The sequence below is a fragment of the Necator americanus genome, chromosome I (assembly GCF_031761385.1).
Source record: "Necator americanus strain Aroian chromosome I, whole genome shotgun sequence".
NCBI classification, from domain to species: domain Eukaryota; kingdom Metazoa; phylum Nematoda; class Chromadorea; order Rhabditida; family Ancylostomatidae; genus Necator; species Necator americanus.
In genome coordinates, this window is record NC_087371.1 from 1,785,974 (window position 1) to 1,811,513 (window position 25,540).

At 37.8% G+C, this 25,540-nt stretch overlaps 1 protein-coding gene across 4 annotated transcripts; it reads right to left on the reverse strand.

Moving 5' to 3' along the window:
* Positions 1-8,833: 8,833 nt before the first annotated feature.
* RB195_004213 (uncharacterized protein) lies at positions 8,834-24,163 on the reverse strand (the record flags this gene model as incomplete). 4 transcript variants are annotated; one of them, XM_064180725.1, is made up of 16 exons in its annotated part: positions 9,446-9,560; positions 9,632-9,734; positions 10,921-11,047; positions 11,203-11,236; positions 12,783-12,899; positions 12,959-13,113; positions 17,448-17,575; positions 17,659-17,808; positions 17,871-17,973; positions 19,144-19,256; positions 19,330-19,456; positions 20,343-20,376; positions 21,663-21,779; positions 21,995-22,149; positions 22,221-22,290; positions 24,072-24,163. In XM_064180725.1, 16 exons carry the CDS (start codon positions 24,161-24,163, stop codon positions 9,446-9,448), a joined length of 1,740 nt encoding a protein of 579 aa, XP_064033231.1. The 4 variants fall into 4 exon arrangements, with proteins under 4 accessions (XP_064033229.1, XP_064033230.1, XP_064033231.1 ...); XM_064180722.1 differs by lacking the exons at positions 17,448-17,575; positions 17,659-17,808; positions 17,871-17,973; ... (5 more) ...; positions 22,221-22,290; positions 24,072-24,163 and adding exons at positions 8,834-9,013; positions 9,075-9,143; positions 9,220-9,338; ... (2 more) ...; positions 13,179-13,248; positions 13,945-14,060 and having other exon boundaries at positions 9,405-9,560; XM_064180723.1 differs by lacking the exons at positions 9,446-9,560; positions 9,632-9,734; positions 10,921-11,047; ... (2 more) ...; positions 12,959-13,113; positions 24,072-24,163 and adding exons at positions 15,790-15,966; positions 18,884-19,057; positions 23,029-23,138.
* Between the last annotated feature and the right edge of the window lie 1,377 nt (positions 24,164-25,540).

Below are 25,540 nucleotides of genomic sequence, written 5' to 3' on the forward strand. Positions count from 1 at the left end.
CTTTTCCTTGTTTAAAAGATGTGAGTGCACTTTTTTCTTATTCTCTATTACTCCTGTTGTTGTTATGATTATTGTCTAGTTATGATTTCTAGTCACTGTGTTCTGTAGTCGTAATAAAAATCCGAAAAATCACAGGTTACTCTCGCGTCTTCCGGAATTTTGTCCGATCATAGCAATTGAAGAGCAAAAATGGATTATTTAATGGTGATCCGCAAAAGAAAATGAGAACTTCGAACACAACGGGAGATCGGGAACTAGAAGAAGAGGGAATGAAGAAGAAAAGAAGAGAGGAAAAAAGAAGAGTGAACGTAATGTAAGTCTTTATGTTGGTGACTCGTTAGTGAGGATAGCAACGAGTGCCGATGGTGCACATTGGTCCCCAAGGGAATGTTGAATACGTGAGAAACGTCTATTATTATGGTCATATAAAGGACACGCGCGCCAATTATCCTAACAACGGGGAATTCTGCAGTCTTCTTTCTTCTATGTTTAAGTGTGACGTCCCGAATTAAACCCGATACGTCTTTTTACTGGTATTACTGGTTTAATAGTGTAACCGACTTGCTATATTACTTGTTACGAGGTGGAACGTATGTAGATCTAAGGGATGTGAGGGAAGACAGACAGTCCTTGGATTCCTAAACAAACACAGTGGGACCTACATGGTTACGGTAGTAGCACTGCTGAGCATACTTGTATCTTTCAAAATCGCCACAAACTTTGCCAAGTGAGATTTTTCGAAGGGTTCGTGACAAATTTAAGTGTAACAAACTTCCAGAGTTCCTCAAAATGATCCAAAATTCATTTTCTGGTTCATTTTAAATTCAAGCTACAATTCAAAAATATGAAGTTAACATTTGAAGTGCTTGATTCGTCTTACTACGAGTTTAAATAGGTTACTTTTATTTAATTACTTTTATTTGTTACTTTTATTTAGTTTTATTTTTTTTAAATAACTACTTTTATTCACTTACATCTACAATCTGGTCCAATTTAGTGGTTCCGGATGAGAAAAGACGTAGGAAAGGATATCCTAGACTCCCAAATCGCTCTTGTTTCTTTAGAACTCCTCACTACCTCAGGAGTCAGTTGAACCGCGTCTCGATTAGGAGAAGGGTCAGATCATCCAGTTTCTGCCTCTTCCTCCTCTTTGCATCCCCTCCACCACCCTACCCTTTTACCAGATTTTCAGAGAAACTTCTGGAAGCGAAGGAAAACTACCGAGTGAGGGTTGGTTTTGGGTACCAGTGACGCCGCATCCAACTGTAACTTTCAAGAACCACCCGAGCCACCCGCTGTTGTCCGTGAATCCTACGCGGATTAATACAGTACTTTGTCCTTTGTTCTTTAACTCGCGAGAGTTGTGGTACATGTGTATTTTATTATTATTTTATTACATATTATATATATTCATTTTATTGCATTTATTCTATTATTTTATAAATGGTTATCGGTGGGAAAAGTTTGTTCGCAAGGTTTCGTATTGACGAAGGTCATTAATAAGTGAACACGAATAAGTAATTAGAATTAGGATGGCATATTAATTACTAATTAATATTAATTATATATTATTGAGTGACTGAATTGAAGAGAGAATGAAAAAATGAATGGATGAATAATTAAGAGAATAAATAAAAAGATGAAATTGCCGGAAAGCTTTTTCTTACCTAGAATAAAGATATATTATAAAAGGTTAAAAAAAGGGTCTCTACTCATTCTACAGGAGCAACGAAGAAAGCTGAAGGGAAATGAAGAAGTGAGGATTGAATTCAAGCAATAAATATTTGGAAAAAACGTGATTGATTTCTGGATATGAGGAATGATTCAACTGTTGAAATGTTTATTTGAACAGCTTCGAATTCCCGCCATGTAAAACAAAATATTTCAAGCACTAACATGTACATAGAATGCATGTGTTTTCTGAGCTGTTCGTATATGGGAACCAGGAAAATAATGGTAGTACGGTAGCATATGTTCATGACTGTCAATTTATACTTTCAGTTGCTAATTTTTTTCTTTTTTTTCAAAACTGAGAAGTAGCGCTATATTTTTGTTTTCTATAGATTTGGATAATGCTTCAAATTTTAAAAACGTCTTTCAATTGTAATTTTTGAAACGAGAGACTTAAAAGAGGACTTTAGAATAGAAGGCGGTCTTAGAAACGAAAGTAGAAAAGAAAAAGAAAGAAAAAACTTAGGAAAGGGACTTGAAAGGTTCACCGACATTTGAAATACGCAGTTCCTGGCTTTTTTACTGGAAAGGGAAGTGAGGTAAGGGAATTACCCCCTCAAAAATGGATTCTTTCCGTGTGTTTAATAGTTACAAGTGAACCAACCTCACACGGAAAGAATTTTTTCATAGGAAAAAAAAGAAGAAAAGGTGAGCATGGGAAATTTACTATAAAGTTTTTAACGGCAAAAATGGGCTGTATAATAATTAATATAAGAATTATTAGTAGAAGAACTAAGCGATAAAGAATAGAAACTATAAAGAATCGAACAAATTTGTCAGATGCGAGCAACGTAGTGGCATGAAAAATCTCATTGAGAAGAGAAAAGTCTTTGTTTTTTTTGTTTTTTTCTTATTTTTAGCTATCTTTCTTATCTATCTTTTGAAAAGGTCCCCCTTTCCTATAATATCTCTTTGTTTTCAGTCAACAATTAAAAAAAAACTCCTATCTGGAAAGGCTGGCGATGTAAATTGCGGGGAAATCCGATTTCTTTCTTTCCCGTGCAATGTTTGCACAGTTTATTTGCGGCGGACACATGTCCTTTCGGGTCGGATGAAATGTTACGAGCAAGTTTTGAGTGTGTTTGTAATGAATTAGTTCGAATTCGATCAAACTACATTTTTCTTAGTGATTAAAAGAAAAAACAGGTACTTCAAGTAGTATTCATGAGAAAATTCCAACCTAAGTACAAATCAGATGATTCAGAATTCCCATTAGAAAGGAAAAACGTGTAAAAATGTTCGTAACGTTCAGATTTGCACTATAAAACCACAATTATGGCGATTTTATAAGTACATTGTCCATAAAAGCATCTTCCTAAAAATATGTTTTAGTCTCAAGGTAAAGTACTAGATTCCTACATAAAAAATCAATGAAGTAAACTGATGCGTTGGTAGATAAGAGTTTTATTTAACATAAACTGAAAAAAAATGAAAATTGAGGTTGAATAAATTAAAAACAAACTAATAACCTAGATTGAAATGAATTCCGAAAAATTATGATTTGGGCCCCTAATTGACGTTTTTGAGTAAGAGACTTTTATTTGAATATTAATTCAATTAAAGAAAAATCGAAGACGAGATTAGATAAATTGAAAAAAAAACTTATGATCTAAACTGAAATAAATCCCGAGAAATTTATTCAGGCTATTAATTTATGTTTTTGAGTAACGGAATTAATTGATTGACTTTTTTTTCTAAAGGATTGAGAAAATTCTTTGTATAAAAATATATATGTAGTATATGAAAGGTGAGAAAAGAGAGTATCTTTCTTTTTTTTGACAACATGAAGAGAAAGCCCAGTAATGTTGATTATGTGGAAAATTGCCAAAAGGAGACTGCAGAATAGTCGCTTATTGCAAAACTATTTATATAAAGTTTATTGTTTATTTCTCTATTTAAAGTATGCTTACAGTTTGTTTACTTAAAATAGTGGTTAATTTCTATAACCACATTTTTGCAACTGGCCAGTGTTGGAGACAAATTCTTTACAAAGATTTTGGCTTTAAAACAGGTTTGAGAGTCGGAAAAAAAGAAGAAAAAGAAAAGACGAAAAGAAATAAGAATGATGAATCCCTTAGATCGTCTCTCATATATCTCGGAAGATCAAAGAATGGTTTTTACTCGGAGTGAAACACAATACATCATTTTTCATTAAAAAAAACCGACTGTCGTAAAATCCTTCGACATTCGTGGCGAAAGCCGGCGCCGATCAACAGCAGAAACAAAAAGCGCAGCGGCTGGCTGTGGCGGATTGAGGAGAGGAGAAGAGATGGGTGGTCGTGTTCTGGACCATTGGTCGCGAACCGGTTGACGTCCTCGTCGAAACGAAACGTCGTCGTTCATGCATGCAGCAACGAAAGCCATGGAAATAACGTAAAGAAACCAGCGTCAAGAAGCCGACGGAAAGATTGATAGTCGTTGTTGGAGCACTTAAGTGCGTCCCAGCAATGGTTCCATTAATCATTATGTCGGTGGAAGATGCCAAAAAAAATGGCTTGTTCTCAGCCAGTCAAAGTTTTAGCTGGATTCTCCTCGAATGAGCAACTTGGGAATCGGTTACAGCCAGTACTTGCCCGAATTTTGAATGAATTAAATGTTATTTTAGCGTTGAAACTGTCTTTGATTGGAATCAATAAAACTTTTGCCGAGAAAAACCTTAGTTTCTAAGTATTATACATGTGATGACGGTATGAGTACTTGTATCTTAATGTTCAGTATATTGTTGTAGGGTTAGAATGGTGAAAAAAAAAACTTAGAAATATAGTTTGGAGAATTTCTGGAGACAGCTATTTTTTTTATGGAAAGACTAAATTCTCGAACTCGGAAAGATCGTAGTGTAAGGTTGGTGATTTCTCCTTCAAAAATATGAGGTTGAAGAAAGGTCCTATCCAAATGATACTCATGTGGTCCTGTGGTGTAGTGGTTATCACGTCTGCTTCACACGCAGAAGGTCGCCGGTTCGATCCCGGCCAGGACCTCCGTTTTGTTCGGGATATTTATTGATGAAAGTAACTTTTAGTTGTTTCCTATCATACCCTTTACCAACCTTTTTTAGAGTTTTCCATTTCATCCTTCAATTCCTTGTCGAGTAAATCTGCCGTCGGTTCTTTGGTTCAAAGTTGGCCGGGAGAGTTGCTCTGCCGCGCTCTGTAGCTAAATGCGCGCGCTCTTACCACCGGGCTGTCGCATAGGCTGCCTTCTCCCTTGAAGCTCCGCCCACTCGACTGCAAACGATATAAAGGTGCCGGGTTTCCGAGATTCTGTCTGTTTCTATCCCGTGAAACTTCAGTTTGCCTGGTTAAACCGGTTTTTATGTCGGTTGTTTGTATCCCTCGTATGCATGTAGCAGTATTGCGCTGCGTGACGTGCACTGATGTGTTTAATTTTTCCAGCACGAGGATGGCACGTGCGGGAAAAATGCAGCAGCATGGGAAAGAAAGTCGAAGTGGAGTGGAGAGTAACAGGGAGACCCACGCCGTCGTTGTATGCCTTGTAGGGACGCGGTTGGAACTGGATGGAATGATCCAAGCGCAGCACTTTTCCTTCCTCTAACTGTTGCCACACGAATTCTCACATATTGCAGGGTACTGTAGTGTAATATTGGAGAAAACAATGAACAGGCAGTGATGCATTACTGGAGCAGGAGAAGATGCATGAAATACAGAGCCCCACGGACAGATAAGCGAAACCTCTAGGTTGAGTGGATAGATAGTAGGAGCGGGTACACTATAAATCAGCGAGAGAGTTCCTCACGGGTGGGACTGAACTTCGAGTCCCAACAATCATTCATCACTAAAAAATCCAAAATAGAAATGCATCAAAATATCGAACCATCTGAGTCGTTGCCATTTTCGCGTTTCAGATCTTTTTTTTTCATAAAACAACAGTTCTAACCAAGCATTTCATATCATTTATTTACGGTTTGGAAATATTAATGATGTGTTTCTGTTCTTTCCGATCCCGGTTTTGATTTCTATGGTGCCGGTTTCTTTTTGATCTCTCAGAACCGGATTTCTGAGCAATGAGCTTGGAAGAAAAGTTTGTGAGAGAAATCCTGGCATAGTGGACAAACAAAAAGAGAACATATTAGTAACATTTATTGGAAATTATGTAGATAGGGATTTCTGTAATTTTGCGTCTCACATTGTTCTTTAAAAATTTTATAATGATACAAAGGATTGGAAATGTTGTAATGAGAGAAACGTTACATATTTCATAAAAAAAGGTACGAGGTAAGAACATATGTAAAAGTCAGAAGGCTCGTTAAATATGTGTCTCCTGCTTTTTTTCTCTTACTTCCACTAGTGAACTTTTATGGAAATAGTTAAGAAGGTTAAGAAGGAACTAGTATATAGAAATATAGAAATAATAAAATATAGAAGGTATGGAAAAACTTTTCAGAAGCAAAACTGAGAAATATGTGCATGTAAAAAGAACATGGAGATTGATATGCGAGTGAAACAGCAGCAAAAATTTCTCACGTCATGCATGAAAGAAGCTATCGCATAAAAGAAGTGAATACAAATAGGTGTTAGAAGAACTAATAGCTCTATGTGGGCGTGTAATAGTCATTTTTCGGCCAGTACATTTAATCGTAAATGCGGCTGGTGTTTGAAATTCGCCTCGGGACGTGCGACGTCTAGGCAACGGGATTTTTGCCAGGGCGACAACGTTTTTCTCAAGCTATGAGTGTTTTTGAGGAATTTGGATTTTGATTCTATGCGCACTCCATTATGTGTCCTATGTTAGTTTTTTTCCCTAAAAAACTGAAATGTTCCTCAAAACAGCTACATAAGTGGCTGTTGCTGCAAAACACTTAAATTCCTCTATAAAAAATATCCTGAATACGTGGTTTTGCACTTTAGAGGAACAGAACAATTTGCTATTGAAGGATCTGGAGCAATTTACGGAAATTCGAGGGAATTCTCTGGAGTTCTCGCTGTCGTTCGCTGTTGCTATTCATTGCAAAGTTAAAATATGCTGGAATTTTTTTTTGCTCTTATGGAGCACCTAAGAAAATGAGGAACACCTAGACATACGTATATTCAAGGACAAAATTTATCTCAGAGGAAAGGACACAATTTTTCACCAGTTCAAGGAATTTCAAGGAAATGAAGTGTTGAAAAATCGATGACCAGTTATTACAAATTGTTTTGATGAGTTGTCCAAGTTACCGGAAACGTCTTTTATCCTGTGATAATGTCCTAATTGTCTTGAAATGAAAACTTGTGATTATTTTTTTTTGATGCAATTTTGATAAAATTGTGGTCTAAAGCGAGGGGAAAAGCGAAAGAAATGGGAATGATACGATTTTCTTAACGTGTGACGGCCAAATGCACGAAGTTGCTATGCGACAAATATGCTGAAATAATTGCCTGGTATCACAGTGTAGAACAGCTGCAAGTGCCTGGTAACACTTTTTGTTTTCGTCAAGGAACAAATGAGCTGCTTGCTCGCGGCATTTAGGGTAAGAGGAAAAACAAATAGTGTAATCGCCTTAATTTTTTTTTTAAAAACTGTTTTCTTTTAAGAACACAGGAGACTCATTCAAACTGCTTCTCAGATTCACTCTAAAAGCCTTCTCTGACCTAACTTTTTCCTTTTTTAATTTAACCTTCTGGTCCCTTCTGGTGGATACGTTTTCTTTACAAATTAACGTTTTTCGAACGGAAATTTCGTTTCCATGCATAACTTTGCTCCATGTGCTTTTATTTTTTTTTTCTAGATTTCAGATGTACATTGAGCAGGCCTTTAATGATTTAATTATGTTTCATGAGGCCTTTAATGATTTAATTATGTTTCATGCTTCTTATTTTTTATTTTTTTGAATTACTTATTTGTTTTTATTTCATGAAGCTCATCTTAGATAAATTAATTATGTTTCATCGTTACTATTTTTGTTCCAGATTCCTAACTGAGCACTTTTTTCTGCTCCTTAGTTTCAATTCACATCGGCAAGGATAAATCCTCTTAGGATACATGTAGTATGAATAGAAGTGTGGAAACTATGTGATTGTTCATCAAAACATTTAATAGAACAGATCATATTCGTAAACTTCTACTAAGATTGTTTTTGAGATCAACATAGTAATCGATAGAATTTTGACCTGACGTAAGAAAATCGCATGAGTACGGAGGTTATGCTAATCTTTTACCTGTGCCTATATAATTCTTTTACAATGGACCACCTATATGGAAGCTTTTGTTTTTTATTGGATAAAAAAATCGCAGAATGCTTTACAAGAGTCTGCAGACTCTGTGGGTACTCCCTATCCTCTTGCAGTTCACTGGAAACCGCTTCAAACTTAGTTGTTTGAAGTCTTAAGGGATAAAAGAAAGGATTGGTTAGGGCGGGAAATAGGTAATAAAAATTATTGCTAACATTTCGAGGAAGTAGGTGGAAAAAGGATAATGGACATTCCTCTCTTCACCACCTTTATGCTCATTTTTCAGTTTTTTTTTTATTGTTTTTGATGGTTGGGAGAATTTTCAGCCGTTTTTTACGCAGGAAATGGACGGAGTCACCCCACTCTCCTTAATCTACGATCCCGTATACGAATATTCCACCTGAAATCCGTACCACCTCAGATTCGTGGGATGATGCCTTTAATGGATATTTTGCTAGAGCTAGAGTGGGGGATTTCGCTGCGAGACCAATTCGTTCGTTGCAGGAAACATTTCCAGAGCTAAACGTTTCCGCTGTGTGCCCATGGTCATATTTTTTATTGCATAGCAGCATATCTGAGCAAGGCATATTTTTCCCCGCTCCGTTTATCCACCTGGAGAAAAATTTTGTCGGATATCGGCTTGGATCACCTCTATGTCGAGGTCAATAATGTGAAATAACGAAGCTGAAATTTCGAGTAAAGCTTGATTTAATCTGATAATTAAATACTGGTTCCACCTTCAACCTCGGAATAATCGCCTAGAGTTATTTATCCTCCATATGTTGCAAAAAATCAGTGAATCTTCGACGGCAGCCCAAGCTAGCACTAACATGATGATTGATTTTGATCAAGATTGATTGAAATGATTACGCTCCTGATATTTTATCCATAACAGAATATAACAGAGTATCCAAAAAAGAAAAAAGAAGAAAAAACTAATCGCGAAGGCCAGGCAAATTAACAGGACGATACTGCAAATCGATTGGTTCCCTATAATCGTACAATGTTGGAGCTTGTAAAAGAATCACTAAGGTTCCGGTCAAGCAGGCGAACGAGAAAATGAACAGAAACATTCTATCCAGGACCATAGCAATGTAATTCCATTCTTCGTCAATCTATAAAAGACACATGGGAGAAGATTTGATGGAAAATTACTGAACGTGACTGTGAACTCACCTTATCGTGTCGATCAATCTCTTTTAGCGTTTCAGCAATATACACAAGATTTTCGAAAGCTTTCATCACCTTTAAATTACGGTTTTTGCGTATAGTTTGGAAGACCGGTACAGCTGGAAGTTATTGTATGTTGCTGTAAACTCGCCTGCGGCGAATAATAGAGTTTTTGTATTCTTTCGTCAACCGCCTTATCCCTACTAACTCGATGTTCATGGTAACTCAAAGGGATTTTCCCGTCCAGAGTTGTTGGCTGTGGAGAAATCACTGCAAAACATTGTTGAATTCAGATAATTATTTTGTGGAACTAAAAAATTAGTATGAATCGCTGACCAAATGTTTTCTTTGAACTGACTCCTCTCAATGAATTGCCCTCATCGTCCTGCTGTCTTCTCATGAATAAGATTTTCGGCAACCATCCAAGGAACACCACTCTCACCCATCTGGGGATCACGTGAGTCGTCGGTGTTCGGAAATGTATGTTCAATGCTGTGTATGAGAATTGATTAGAAAGTTGTCTGGTAGTGAGGCGACATCCAACAAAACTACACAGAACTCACAGACTACGGTTACCATAACACTTAGAGTTACCATTATCATGGTAAAACACAGGTATTTTCCTATTAACGGCAAAGTTAACGATGTCGCTGGGATGATTTCGATCTGAAATGTCATTCTCATTTATTTCTCAAATCCTCAACGGATTAACGACTAAATGATGCTTTAACGACAACAGCGCACCACAAAATTCATGTAGGAGAAAAGATCTCTCTAGGAAAAGATAAGGTTGGCGGTGTAGATTACGAATATGTGCGTGATCACGCTACATTCTCCCTAATACTCATGAAAAACGGCGTGGAAAAGTGCATTGCTGGACGTTTCTTCCTACGACGAACCCTAGAAACGCTTAATTGGTTATGCGCCTCTCAGCAGCCTGTCCATTGGTTGTACTTGAAAAGCCTATTGAGAAAACCCCATTGATTATCATTTGCTCGCTCGTGGATGCCGCGCGTGTACACGTGTGGCGCGTCCTAACATGTCTCGTAGGGAAAAATGACCAGCAAGGGCGTTTCCCACGCCGTTTTTTGGGAAGATTGGGGGGAACTGAGCGTGGCCACGCTTATATCCCTAATCTACACTCTGAAACCTATACTGTCCCACAGAAACCACAATATCTCAGGGTTTGCTGCCTTTAACCATGTTCTCTGCAGGAAACCAAAAAGAGGACACAAGAGCTCCTACTATCCCTTTTGATCGGAAAATACTGCAAGGCACTGATCAGTTCCCACGGGGAAATCGCACGCGTTCGATTTCAGTTCAGGGTTATTTGAAGTTTTGGGACGCGTGAAGAACTTTACAATATGCCAAACTATTTTGTTTTTTACCACTCAAGGAAAGTATAGAATTTCACACTCACCAATAGAAGAAAGATCATTGTTAAAGCGACAAGGATTGATATGCATAACTGGATTTTTTCCCCAGAATGCGATGGTAAGTAGAAGACCAAAATTGTTAGGAATGATATGCCAACGCATGGAAACACAAGATTGACAGTGTAGAAGAGTGGTTTGCGTCGAAGACTCAAGTAGTACTGAAAAATGTGCACAGCAGTCAAAAAAGGGAAAGAAATACTAAAAGAGGAGCATAGACAGACCACGATATCTATGTATGCACTATCCTTACAACAGCTGGGATAATTTTTTGATCTACGAATAGCCACCCTTGACATTATGTCCCATTCCACTGATGGGTAGTAGTCGGATAAATCTGGAATTGGAACGGTCCAGCGTGTATTCCACCAAAACAGTAGTCATTAAAAATTTGAATGTACAGGCACAAAGAACGTCACCTATTCCATCTTCTGCGATGGTTATATTGTCGACAACACCTTTTTCGTTCACTTCTTCTTCGTAGCGCACGTTACCGTCAAGTAATTCCAAGTTTAAAAAACTTTCCGAATATGTCCAAGAGCCAAACTGTAATAGTATCCATGAAGGGATGTTTCATTTCTCAGATTTAAGGCATCGTGTTAGTCACACAGAATCCTTCTCGGTTCTTTAATGCCATAAAATTCCTTAGACATCTTTCTCTAGTACTCACCGTGTGAACCTCACCAAAAAATACGACTTACCTTCAAACGGCATTGTTGCTCATCGAAGGGGAACCTGTAAAAAGAAATTACGGTTGCAAGATGTTTGATAACCTTAAAAAACTAGAAAATTTAGACAATGTATCGCGTTTTCTTTTTGTGACTTCTTTCGAAACGCCACAAAAGTCTCTAGTTGTGGTTGTGGGATTTAACTCTTAAGATACTCCTCCTGTAGCTGCGGTGGTTCTTCGTCAGAAAACAAGAAAAGCGACAAAGCATTTTTTTTTCGTTTTTTTTTCTCCGTGACTTGATTCATCTTGCTCTATATCACTAGATGTGGGGCATCAGTCGATTCCTGATGATTAGATCTATTTAGCTTAGTTTGAAGTCTTGTTTGTACCTATAAAAGTCATAGTGCTTAGGAATTATTTCTAAAAATAATTTTTTTAATTGCGCAGAGGGAGATGTATATGATATGAAAATTAAAATGAAAACATCAGCCCATGTGATTGATTTTACATTCTAAGAAGGAAGACAAAAAAATCCCAAAGAGGTAATTCTGCATCCTGGGACTTGTCAATGCACGAGGACGACGATGCCAGCCTAGTCAAAAATAGCTCATATATGTTTTTTTCCTCTGTTTGACACAACTCTGTCAAGTTGAGCTTGTCTGATGAGATCTCTTCATAACTCATGTGTTGTAGTGTGCATATAATGTGTAACTATGGAACGATAACAAAGAAAATTCCTTGTTTTCTTACATCCGTCAGTTGTGTTATTAGTCAGTGCCGTGGATCAATTTTTGAAAGGGCGTTAAGCATTCGTAAAGGGGTGTGTTAGTACATATACATTATTCACTCAGCTCGCTGCACTGTGAGATGATTGGCAGTTGTAATTTCTTCAATGAGCAACCTAATAAACCTGCCTCAATCCCAGCTCTCAAACAGCAAAGCACTTTGTCGCGTTCTTGTAGAGACTTCCTCTATGTTCCATTTAAAGGTTGCTGGACGCCGGCGCGGCAAGGTCTTGCAAGGCTTCCCCATTGCGCGGGCTTTTCGCCCCGCCCATTTTTGCCTCTATAAAAGCCATTTTTTGTTCCGAGATCATTGGACAGTCCCATAGCTGTACGTAGTGGGTGCTAAGGAGCGGATGTGAACAATGAAGTCAAACTAGCGCAACCGTCGAGCAGTATCATCCACCCAAAAGGAGGTGGAGCTACCGCGAGATAGAGGTAACTGAAGTCCTTGAGATTGCACAGTAATGTGGAGCACGGGCTTCCAGGCTCAGGCTCTGACCATGATGTTCAGGGATTTGTACCTGCTAGGCCTGGTAGTGAGTGGTCTATCAAATCTTCCAGTAGCAAAAATCACAACGTATTTAACTCACTAAATAAATGTTAACGACTATTGGCTAAAGAAGGGTTTTCGTTCGTTTTAAGGATTTCTGGTTAAAGTGTTCTTAAATCAAAGTGTAGTGAGTACTTCAATTTATTTTCTATTTTTTCTTTCTTCTTCTTCGATAAAAATTCGAGATCGTTGGACGACAGAAAATCATTTTTTGTATTAATCATAAATTTGAAAAAAATGAGATTGTTTGAAAAGTGAGACTAAAAGTTTACCTACCATCTGACGTCAATTTGACACATGCTCTTGAAGATTGCCGGAGGCTCCCAAGTAACTTGTCCAGAATAATGAAGTGTAGCCTTTGTGGAAATTGTGATATTGTAGTTACTGTCAGCGCTACAATATTCAATAATTTTTTTTAAGGAAGAGAGCGCATGAGAATCATACAAACACACTTGTTATAAAGGACAATATCTGGTACCCAAATCATCTCGTAAGGAACGTAAAGTACGCTGACACCACCGTAATTTTTCGGATCCCACGACAACTTTCTGTCCATCCATACTTGCTTCAACCATACAGAGCACGTCATGATTTGATCAATCTCGTGCTGGAAACAATTTCATTTTTTTTCTGTGATTCTAAGCATATTTCACGACATCGTGGAATAATTACCACATCGATAAGTTGGCTTAGTCGCAATTTTAGTTTGATCGTTGTCGGCTCATGCGGTCCATTGGCTGGTCTGAACAAGGTCCACTTACTAAATTTCAAGTGGTTTTTGTTTTTTTTACGAGATCTTTTGCAAAATAACGGTCGAAAGTTTAAACTTTCCCTTTCTGTTTTTCACAAACTTCGTGATTTATTTTATGTGTTCATTTTTCTTCGCTGCAGATTCGTACCAGAAGGACCCCATATTCAATCAAACTTTTTTTTTGTTGAAAAAAGAAAGATTGATGGTGATCTCGAACTCTTGTTTCTGAGACATCATCGCAAGAGAATGACTTCAACAGAAAAAAAACCAATAATTTCAAAGCATGGTAAAACTATAAAATTTCGATTCATAATGATGTCGTTGCGTGTCCTCGATTTATTACTGGTCGAAATATTCAATTACATAATCAAAAAGTCTAAATTATTAAAAATATTGATTAAAAAGAGGAGGGATGGTCAAAAGGTGCTGCAGACAAACTAATTTACAAGAATTCTTGAAACAATCCTTTTCATCCTCGAATTCGTTGGCGTTTGATTTTTATAGTATTGATTAGACTTGCACCTCATCCATCTACGAGGTTTTTTTTTTTAAAAAAAGGCAGATTGCATTCCCTCTCTATATTTCTCATAATCAATACCTAGTATTTTTCTTTTTATCTCTTGTTCTCTTTTAAAAATTAGTCTATGTGAAGTGGAATATTGTAAATATTAACAGGAATATGCATACCTTTTGTGTCGATTGTAATTTTTCATAAGGTCATCAAACAACCTTTTCGCATCCTGATTACCGTATGTAAGTGTGTAGATTAAAAAAGAGCAAATCAAGACGAGTAGAACCGTCATGATTATATCGCCGAACAGTTGTCATATAAATTGAATGACGAGCACGATTCCTACAAGTGGCTGAACGGAAAATAAGAGAATATGGTCGTTAACGGCGTAATAATGGAGCTTTTGTGAACATTCCGGAGTTGTTTCCGGTGGGTTTTTGTTGGTTAAGCTTTGAAATCCCGTCCAGAAGTGCACGATGTTGACGATTGTGTGAGAGATCATTTATCTACTAGGCTTACAGCAAAAACGTTTCATCATAGGCAGCACAGCACGGAGCACCACAGCGCTAATAACAAATCGTGGATAGTCATTGACAAATGGCTGGAATTTTGGGATTGATTAATGAGGAGAAGGACAACGAACGAATAATCCTAATGAGGGATACTTGGACCAATGTTCTACTCGATGACAAACTATACGGAAGCAGTGTTGGAAAACTTAGTGGCATTTGTCTTGTCTCATTTCACTGCCATGAAACACTCGACAAAGTTTAACGTGAACTAAAAAAGCGAACAGCTGTTTGAAAAAGTTCCCTCCGGTTCTTGAGTGACGCTAGATTAAGTAAGTCCGACTATTGAACCGGGGTTAGAGCTTTGCGCTCTTTGAGCATATCTAATTATTCACTTTTTCTAACTTGAATTTTTTAAAATAATACATGGCCTATCACAGCTAAGATTATTTCATCCTCCAGGGAACTATGACATTTAGAACAGAGTTTTTCTAAAGCTTTTTTTGTGCACTTTGGATGCAGGGAAGTGCTGATGAACGCAGCAGCGTTCAACGTTGATCCAGAAAATTACCGTTACCGGCGTTTGAAGATGCCGACAAGGATTAGAAGTTAGGGATGCTGATCTAAAAATAGACCGTCTAGGTAGAAGCGATACGATCCGTTTTTTCCTTTAATTTTCACCTTCTATCTCTGTTTCTATGGATTTCACTTTGAAGCCTAATGTCAGGAAAACTTCACTAAAGATTCCGAAGAAGCACGATGTTCATCGCTGAACTGTCCCCTGCCAAGTAGAGAAGTTGGAAAAGAAGTATAAATGGATGCCGTACGAATTGAACAATAACCTGTCTGATTTTCCGCTATGAGATTTGTTTTACGCTCATTTTTCGCAATAAAACGGATTCTGATCGTATTCGTGGATCAAATCGTTCGATACCATTACTGAAAATATTTACTGTGAAGAAATTGTGGACAACGTACATTTGGAGCTGCAGGTATATGTGACCAGTACTAGCGGGGAGAAGTGGTCCAGGACGTTTGTACCCTCGAATTCATGACGGCTTCACATTTCACAAGCCTTGGTCCTTCGGTACCTTCGGAATGGGCCTACGAAGATTTTGTTCCATTCATCATACCCACCGGTTCTGTCGTACCTCTTTGCTAAACGATCTCAAAACAGTTTCTTGTAGTTCTAATTTTGAACAATAAAGTTAGGTCCAAGGGAGATATGGCTGATGAAATTTTACTTTTTAATTGATTAATACTAGTACTAATGTTGTTTTTTTCTCAGATAATTCCCTCACATAAAAAATAAAATAGAGAAAGCGACTAGTTTTATTTTCAAAATAGAACGTAACGTCAGCATTTTCTGTCCCATATTATTGGTTAGACGGAATCCGTTCTATAATACATCTATATCGCTACAAATTACAATAATATCATTGCACGTAAATCACACCAATATTTGCTTCATAAACAAAGTTGGTCACGAGAGAACGAGAAATTTTAAAGTTATTATATAGCAGGAGTTAAATTCGCAGGTCGGTATTGCAGATCAATTGGTTTCCTGTCGTCGTAGAGTGTCGGTGCTCGTAGAAGAATAAGTACGGTTCCAAGGAAGCAAGCGAGTGAAAAGATGAGTAGAAAGAGTCGATCGACGACCATCGCAACGTATTTCCAGTCTTCATCGATCTGCAAAGAAGCGTGAACTGGCAGGAAAAGTTATGAGGAGAGAAAACCTTCATAACATCGAAGGTTAGTCGCCTCGTCGCCACCGCACGTTTTGAAACGGATGAGAAAAAACGGATGAAACGATGCCCCTTTGATTGGAACAAGGCAGCAGGAGAATAGATAGACGAAAACGAAAAAGAAGCTCCCGCTCTCCAGGATTCTGCTCAGGACCGGCAGCACCAACTGCTTTCGCGCACAACTGCGTTATAGTGCCCGTGCTCGACTTTCCTTGAATCTTGAAATGTTGAATGCATGGCTTTTGATTGATTTGCTTGAGCTTTTCTGTATGAAACTCCTGAGAGGAGAGGATAAATCACTGATGGCTTTGACTTTTTCAGGCTTTGATGAAGGCGAAAATGTCGAAACGTTAGATTAAGTTGTAGTGGTGTTAGTTAATAAAGAAAAATCAACAACAATTTTGGCTATGGAACAAGCAAATCGATCAGATCAGAAGATTACGTTTTATTTGAGAACCTTTTGTAGACCCCTGTCAAGGTCCTGAGACAAATTTCATTGGGGGTCTCCGTCCCGTTGTCAAGATAGACTTCTTAAGCGAAGAAATTAAACACTTTGCTACATGGAGTAGAGTCGAAGCTATATAAAGCACGGTGCAGTTGCGTAAGCGGTGGCGCTTGAAGCAGCAGGGTGAAGCCTAAAAACAACGTTGCGCACTCAAACGTGCCCAAATGCGCTGAATGGGGCAATTTGGGGGCCTTTAGAGAGAAGTCACTGTGAGGGTGAAGCCTAAAAACAACGTTGCACACTCAATCGTGCCCAATTGCGTTGGATGGTGCAATGTGGGGGCCTAGGGATGAAAGTGTGCACAAGGGTGAAGCCTAGAAACAACGTTGCACACTCACTCGTGCCCAATTGCGCTGGATGGTGCAATGTGGAGGCCTAGGGATGAAAGTGTGCACAAGGGTGAAGCTTAAAATGTGCCCAAATGCGCTGAATGGGGCAATTTGGGGGCCTTTAGAGAGAAGTCACTGTGAGGGTGAAGCCTAAAAACAACGTTGCACACTCAATCGTGCCCAAATGCGCTGAATGGGGCAATTTGGGGGCCTTTAGAGAGAAGTCACTGTGAGGGTGAAGCCTAAAAACAACGTTGCACACTCAATCGTGCCCAATTGCGCTGGATGGTGCAATGTGGAGGCCTAGGGATGAAAGTGTGCACAAGGGTGAAGCTTAAAATGTGCCCAAATGAGCTGAATGGGGCAATTTGGGGGCCTTTGAAGAGAAGTCACTTGCGCACATCTGGCTTCCACTACAGTAAGATCCGACAATTAAAACGCACCTTGTCACCGCGATCCTTCTTCTTAAGCAATTCGGCGATGAAACAGATGTTTTCAAACGCTTTGACAACATAAAATAGGAAAATATGAACGTCGATAATGAAGTAGAAAAAAAACTTGTGTATGATTATTCTTCTACTAGCAACTCACTTGTGGGGAGTAATAAAGCTTCTGTATCCTATCGTCTATTGCCGCGTTAGCAAGACTCTTTCCTATATCGCAACTCACACGATGTTCATGATAGTTTAAGGGAATTTTCCCGTCCAGCGTAGTCGGTCCTGAAAAATCGCATTGGATCTAACGGAAACATTTTTCTATTTTTTTTTGTCAAACGTCTCCATGTTCGTCAAGCAACACGAACCTATTGTCTTTCTGGAACTGCTGGAAGACTCTTCATCATCGTCCATAGGTCTTCTCATAAAAAGCATTTTCGGTAACCATTGAACAAAAACGAATTTCACCCATTTCGGCATTAAATGTGTGGTAGGTGTTCGGAAATGCAAATTTAGTGCTGAAATTCATGGAAACTATGACGTAGATAATTCATGATCATAAGATCATTTCAGTACTTACATACAACAGTCACCACAACGCTTAAAGTTACCATTACCATAGTAAATAACAGGTATTTTCCTATTAATGGTAAAGATATAGATGTAGCCGGGATAATTTCGGTCTGAAAAAGGAAATGAACGTTGAAAAGGACGCTGATACCATAATAAATTTAGATATTAGTTTGGTAGGAGAAAGATCTGCGTTTTTATTCTTAGCACCGATGATGAGGAATTTCATTTAGATTCTAGGATGACAAGATTACTGATGAATATCGTGTTGTAGGCGCATATCGCATTCAGATATGGGTTGTGGTAAATTTTCTGATGCGCCATTGACTACACTGACGGAGGTGGGACCTATTACGATTATTGTCACCGTTTATCGACTCTTGCTAAGTTCCAGGATTCCAGTTTTGTAAGGATAAATTGAACATATATTAATCCCGTCTAGTAACCACTGGGCTACTTTGGCACGCGATCGGGACAAATGGAAGAATTACTGGCGCCCGCTCGACCAGTTCGAAGATCAACGGGAGTCAAGGTGATCAAGGTGATTAATCCCGTCATATATTCTCCAGATTTGAATGCTCTAGTTCTTGGAAGCCTGGCTGAAAAAAATCAGGAGGTTTCCTGGTCGATTTCGATTTACTCATTCTCCAGAATTTTGATCTAGATGAGAGGAACAGATGAAAAGTAATCGAATATTAGTTCTCAGTTGGGGCATATGGTCACATACAAGCGATCCTCGGCAACAAAAGAGCGATATTTACTACTTCACTTCACGTGTTTTCTGGAAATGGAGTAATCATAGTGCAAAAGCGACCACGTCCACTACCTCATCTTCACCTCAGCGCAGAAACCCCGCCACCAAACAAAGCAAAAAAGGGGAATCTTTCCGCCGCACATTGGATTAAATTTTTACCTTTATTTTTTATTTTATATTATTATATATTATACTATATTTATTTTTTATTTACATTATTTTCTATTTTTTTTTCAAATTTTGACGGAACTTTTGAGCTCTACACTTACCAATAGAAGAAAGAATATTGTCAAAGCGACAAGGATCGATATGCATAGCTGGATTTTCTCTCCCGAATCCGATGGTAGATAGAATACCAAAATAGTAAGGAAAGAAATTCCAACACATGGAAATACTAGATTTACTGTGTAGAAAAGTGGTTTACGACGAAGTTCAAGATAATACTAAAAATAGTACTCTTAGAACATAATTACTGGCATGAAATTATACTTAAAATAAAATTTGTTGATTAGAAAAAAAACAACGTTACCATAATGTCGATGTACGCGCTCTGAAGACAGCAACTAGGATAATTCTTGGATCGTCGACGTGCGACTCGTGACATTATATCCCATTCCACAGATGGATAATAGTCGGAAAGATCTGAAATTCCCTACTGCTCGGTAGAAATTTCGGTACTATCCCAGGATGATCTGAGGCAGCTGTTTGCAGATACCGATTCCATCATCTGCTATGGTAACGTTATCGAGAATTCCAAGCTCGTTGACCTCTTCTACATAACGGACGTCATTTTCAAGTAATTCCAGATTCAGCAAATTTTCCGAATAGGTCCATGAACCGAACTGGAAACGTACATACTTTTGTTAATGTATTATTAATATTTTTTTTGCTAATGTGCCTACGAGGTTTCTAGATGGGACCTCTATAAGTTTGACGTTTCGGCTTATTTGCCGTCTTTATAGACGTGAATAGAAATCGATTGGGACAATCCTACATTTATTCTGTGACGTGCCACAGTACCTTGGGTTTATGTTTCGATAATAATAAGTGCCGCATATCCAATGGAACATGACGTGAGATTAATTTAAATATATACAAAGTATAAAAGGATAATATCACTGACGAAACAATCCACTTGGGACGCACCAATGCGTTTTACTTTACACCAATGCAGTTCGTGATCGTTGAGGTTTTTGGGACCTTTGATACAATGACTTGCGGGGGCTAGCCGATGATCAAGTCAGTGTTTTTATCCTCTCAGACAAGTTGGTACCAATTTTTGGATCCCGGAGGAATGAAAGGCTTGGCTGGTGAGGACTACTAACCGATTGCACCACACCCGCCCCATTTCAATAAATAGGTGGCTTTTGTTTTCAGCATTCTGGATGATTATCGAAACATTGACCAAGGATAGTGTGGAAATTAACGGAATAATCGTAGGATTGTTCTAATTAACGCCTATTTATACCTGGATTCCATGAAAAAACCAAAATATCAGGCTAGTAAAAGTTCCATCTACAAAGCTTGTAGGGACATAAAATAGAAAACATAGACAGCAGCGCGCTGAGGTTCCAAGACATGAGAACTTTTTAATTATCGTCAGTGTCCATAGCCAAGTAAAGGAACGAGTAAATAAATTAACAAACAATGTTGTTTTTCTTTTTAAAACGACGTCAATCTTTTTTGTTTACGAGCTCATAAAAGATTAATTATATTACAGTAGTATACCTTAAGATGACATCGTTGTTCGTCGAAGGGAAACCTGAAAAATTAAGAATTATGTTTTTTTTTTGTAACTTTTCGTATTTCCATTTTATATTCGTCATTTTTTGTACATTCCTATTTTAATGAAATAATCTCGTGCGTAATCTCCACAATCTAATCTCATTATCTTATCTTCATGGCTCTGGTTACAAAAGTATTTATGATTGCTTATTATTTTATTCGTGGACTCCTTTGTGTCTAGAAATTAATTATTTTAAGAGGAAATTTCAATAGAAATAAAAATAGAAAAAAATAGGAAAAAAGAAAAAAAAGAAAAAAAAAAGAAAAAAAAAGAAAAAATAGAAGCCTTGTAGAAAAATAGGTAGATGGATAAAAATAAATAGAAGCCGATATCGTCCAAGCAAAAATGAATAAATCGGAATAGTCAGCACGTTCACAACCAAGTGAGACACCACTGTGACTCACCCTGAAGTCATCGATCTGGTGAAGCACGGGGGCAGCTGTAACTTTTTGGGATAGGATGTCTCTCCACGTCTAATAACAAATATGTTTCAGTTATAATGGCCATGTTAAATTTTCAAATAACTTATTTAGTTTACCAGTCTCAATATTTTGAATTTTTGTCCAAAAATCAGCCGTTATCAACCAGTAGAACATGTAGATCATATAGATCAGAAAAAAAGTCCGAGTCCGGCCTCAGCAAGGTCTTTAGGAATCAAGCGACATATGGAATCGATTAATTGTCAAATATGTGGAAAAGGTGGTGAATACCATATATTTTAAAGAACAGATTTTTTTTTATCAGAGAAATTGTTTTTAATGGAAATATGAACAGGATCGCTTAGTGATGAAGATCCTCTCGAAAAATAAACACTAGTTCGAAATCCCTTCGAAAGTGGTTACTAACGTACATTGGAGCTAATAATTATTAATTAGGATAATTAAAATTAATTAAAATATGCATGAAGCTGAAATATTGGATAATTAAATAACGGTACAATAAGTTTGCCGACTTTTTCTTAGAGTGTGTCTGTTTTACACAACTGTGTTTTCTTTTTTTTCTTTTCGGTGGATCATTTATGGATGTGAATAAATAAATAACTACTACGAATAAAAATTGAAAAGTTAGCATAAACCTCTTCCAAAAACCTGAATAATGTAAACAATGTAAGCTTGGGAAGCAATTTAACAGGAACTACTAATCCTTCGTAATTTATGAAAAATTTGGGTTGGAAAAAAGTTGAAAGTTGAAGGAATGAAATTGAAATTTAATGAAAAAAAACTTAGGAAAAAAATCATTTAGAAAAAATGCAATTCACCTACCATCTAACGTCAATCTGACACATGCTTTTAAAAATGGCCGGCGGCTCCCATGTGACCTCTCCGGAGTAATGAAGAGTGGCTTTCGTTGAAATTGTAATGTTATAGTTGCTGTCCGCGCTGTAAACGTTTATACTTAGTTGTACACAGCGCGTAAACTGTGTTCAACCAGGTGAACGCGTCGCGTCCGCTGTAATCGCGCACTTTTCGTGCGCGTCACGCACTCTCTTCCCTCTCTACCTCTGAACGATCGATGGCGCAGCGCGGTCAGTCGGTTGAACGCACTCACTCCTCCCACTGTAAGGTTTTAATATGGTAATTGAAGAAGAACCCACTTGTTGTAGAGCACAATATCCGGGACCCAGATCATTTCATAAGGGACATAGAGGACGCTTACACCACCGTAGCTTTTTGGATCCCAGGACAATTTCTCGTCGATCCACACCTGCTTCAACCATACGGAACATGTCATGATCTGATCGATTTCATGCTAAAATATGTAGATTTTTCTTCGTTTTCACCATTTTTATTCTACTACAAAAAAAATGAAGTTAAACTTACCACATCTATAATTTGACTTAGTCGTAATTTTAATTTTATTGTGAGCGGTGCATGTGGTCCACTGGCTGGCCTCAAAGAAAAAAATTATAAATCTTAACAATGAATAATTGTGTAGAAGTATGGAAAGTACAAAAAAACTGTTAGCTGACATTCTTTAGATCAAATAAACACAAAAAGAAAATTTTGTGATCGCTTTATTCCAAAATTTTATCAAAGAGCAAGAAAAAATGCAAAAAAAGCTTCTCGGATCTCAGGATAACTTCTAGCGGATCCAGTACCTGCTTCAACCATACCGATTATATCGTAATTTGATCACTTCCATGCAAAAAAGAACCAAAAGCTAAAATATCTAAATCTCTCGTTTCCTTCTTATTTCACTATGGGAAACTCAAAAAAAAAAATTCAAATTCAAACATTGCTTCCTGAAAATCAGGGTAAGAGATGTGGCACTAACTTCTTCTACTGAACCAGGAAAAGATACTGCCACATTTATTTACTTATTTTCTTATTTATTTTATTTATTTTCATTCATTTATTTATTACTGCAAAAAATATTCGCTATTATTTGTTTTCTTATGCATATATTATTTTCAAGAAAGAAAGAAAAAAACTTTAAGCGACCGCTCAGAGATTCTTATGGAGCCCTAGTGCTTCTATGTTGTCACTGTCACTTTTTTTTGATTTATCTAATGGTTATTTCGCTGATTTTTAATTTTTTCACAGGATTTTGCTCACATGTGCCTGTATTTTTTTATTTTCTAAATTTCTTTCTTCTTTTTTCTAGCTGATCAAGCTAATTTTCACCCACCTCCTGTGCCGATTGTAATGCACCATAAGATCATCGTATAAACGTTTCGCGTCCTCGTTGCTATGGACAAAATTAAAGGAAAAGAATAAAATCAGCGTTTCAACCCTCATTTCGTGTAATAAGCGTTACTAGAAATAATTAGCAGAAAGGATACTTTTTTGGAAATTCCCCGTAGGAGAATCTCTAGCATCACAATGTCATTTTCACTCTGCTGCCCATCCAGAACTGCAAGTCTAAAACACAGTTATTGTTTTTTAAAATTATTTTCTGGTATTGTTTGAGGGCTTCAGTGAGTCAAAAATCAACGAGAGGTTTTAAGGAGGATGGAAGGAATAAGAAAATACGATGTCAGCTGACATAAGGTGGAAATTTGGAAAGCAAAGGTTAACAAAATTTTTAAGCTTTCATAGAAGTCAAATCATGCATCTGTTGATTTTTTTGAAGGAAACACAACAAAACGAGGAAAGAGAAAAACCAGAAAAAAAATTGAAGGGGGAAAAAGGAGGAAGAGAAGAAAAATCTTTCTATTGTAGCTTCCGGATGTTCTTATCAGTTGTGTTGTACTTCTTGGAGCAATTATTTCGTTTTCTTTTAGTTTATATTTTTATAAGTTATTTCCGTCGTCTCCAGTACGGGTTTCCGAATCCAACAATCACTGGGAGTTTCTGAGGTGGCTCTGTTTCCAACGATTTTTGTCCGTTTTGTATGATCAAATGAGAACTAATCTAAAATTTGGTTTTTGTGATTTTTTCCATAGCGAAATTCCTCCAGTTTTACCTGTATCACCTGCATTCTCGTTCCTCAGAAGTCGAGAAGTCTCGAGAAGTCTGTTACCCTGTGGCTTTCTCATCCACAACGGCACGAAAAATAATGAAGTAAAAATAAAAATAAAATAGCAAATGTTTCTTTGAAGCGCTTCGTAAAGAAACGTGAGCCGCGAATAGGCTGTCTTCTTGCAATGTGTTTAATATCGTGTGAAACTCAATCGCTCTTGGCTCTGATCCAACGGTTGCCGCTTGAAACACATCAAGTGCCCGGCATACCTCATTTTACATCGCTCAACAAGTGCAGCATGGTCGCTAATCTTCGATCGTTGACGAAGGAAAGAGCATTGAATCCATACTTTCGATCCCATGGGGAGGACTCCTCTTAGCACTATCCTTTGGATGGAACGTAACGTTAACGGTGTTTCCTTATTGATTGCAAAACTCTGGGATTCCTTGATTAAAATCGCGAGCATGGTTGTTTGATTTTAGATTAGATTTTAATTTTAGTAGACTAGGTTTTAATTTAAATTTAGCTTTAAATTTTAGATTTTGGTAAGGAGCCAGGTGTTGTTGGCTGGCTCCATTACATTTTCGATGCTTTCATATGCTCCCTAGGCCGTTAGGATTTCCTAATCCTGGTTAGTTAAATTCAGAAGCACAGTCGTCTCAAAGATTTGAGCTGAGAAATAGGGCTTTTCGGGCTACTAGGTTTTCTTAATCGCTGGTTAGCACCCGAAGGAAGGTCGTCTTAATGATTTGGACAGGAATCCAGGTGTTAGTGGTTTGTTTCACTATATTTTCGAAGCATCCAGGCGCTCTCCAGGCTCCTCAGCATTTATTGATGCTTTATTGGTGCCTGTCCTTATGAGATAGATGTCATAAGCGAAACGCAGATGGTGCAGCTCCCTGCCATAAACTTTCACTCAGTTGCTTTTCACTCCAACTTTCACATGTTCTCGAGAGTGGCGCTGAATAATTTATGTGAGCTTGTATCACTTTATGGAACCCCTACCGCCATGTTGCTGAGGATTTTCGTCTAGAACGGCGGAATTCCGGTCAAGTTTACTGTATAACTCTTAGACTATCTCTATGTTCTGAGTAGAGACGCCTTGGTTCTCTAAGATTTCATAACAGCTTCCGTTTCAACTAAGTAAAGTGCTTTTTTAAGTCGATGTACTTGAGACGCAGCGGCCCCTTGAATGTGCTTTCGCAGTAGTCGCGTCTCTTGCAACCTTTCCTTTATGGCGCTGTCACATCAGTTGGATTTCTGGAGTTAAGAGACTCTTTCCTGTTACTTTTTCGAGCGATTATTTTTAAAACCCACGGCCAACTTACTAACTTCTTGTTCCACTGTGTCTCTGAGTTGGAAAGTTCGAGATTTTTTGTTGGAGTCGATTTCAAACCACCTTCCTTGAATCTCACCTGAGCAAAAGGTTCCGGCAGGAATTCTGGTAAGATGAGCCTGCATCACGAATTAATCCTGGGATATTAGGATAGCAGGAAGCACCTTAGAACCTTCTGCCTGTCCTCAGAATCCACTTGCGGGCAGGCAGAAGGTCGCTTTTGGTCCGCATTTGTAATCAAAAATTACTTATACTCATTTATTTCTTCACAAATACAAGATTTTCTGTATTTTCTTACCTAATGTCTTAGTGATGCTATAAGTAATTTGCCGCAAGACGATAAACGTGATGACCCCAACCTTGTTTACCATTATTTCTATTATTTCTTAGCGGTTGCTCCAA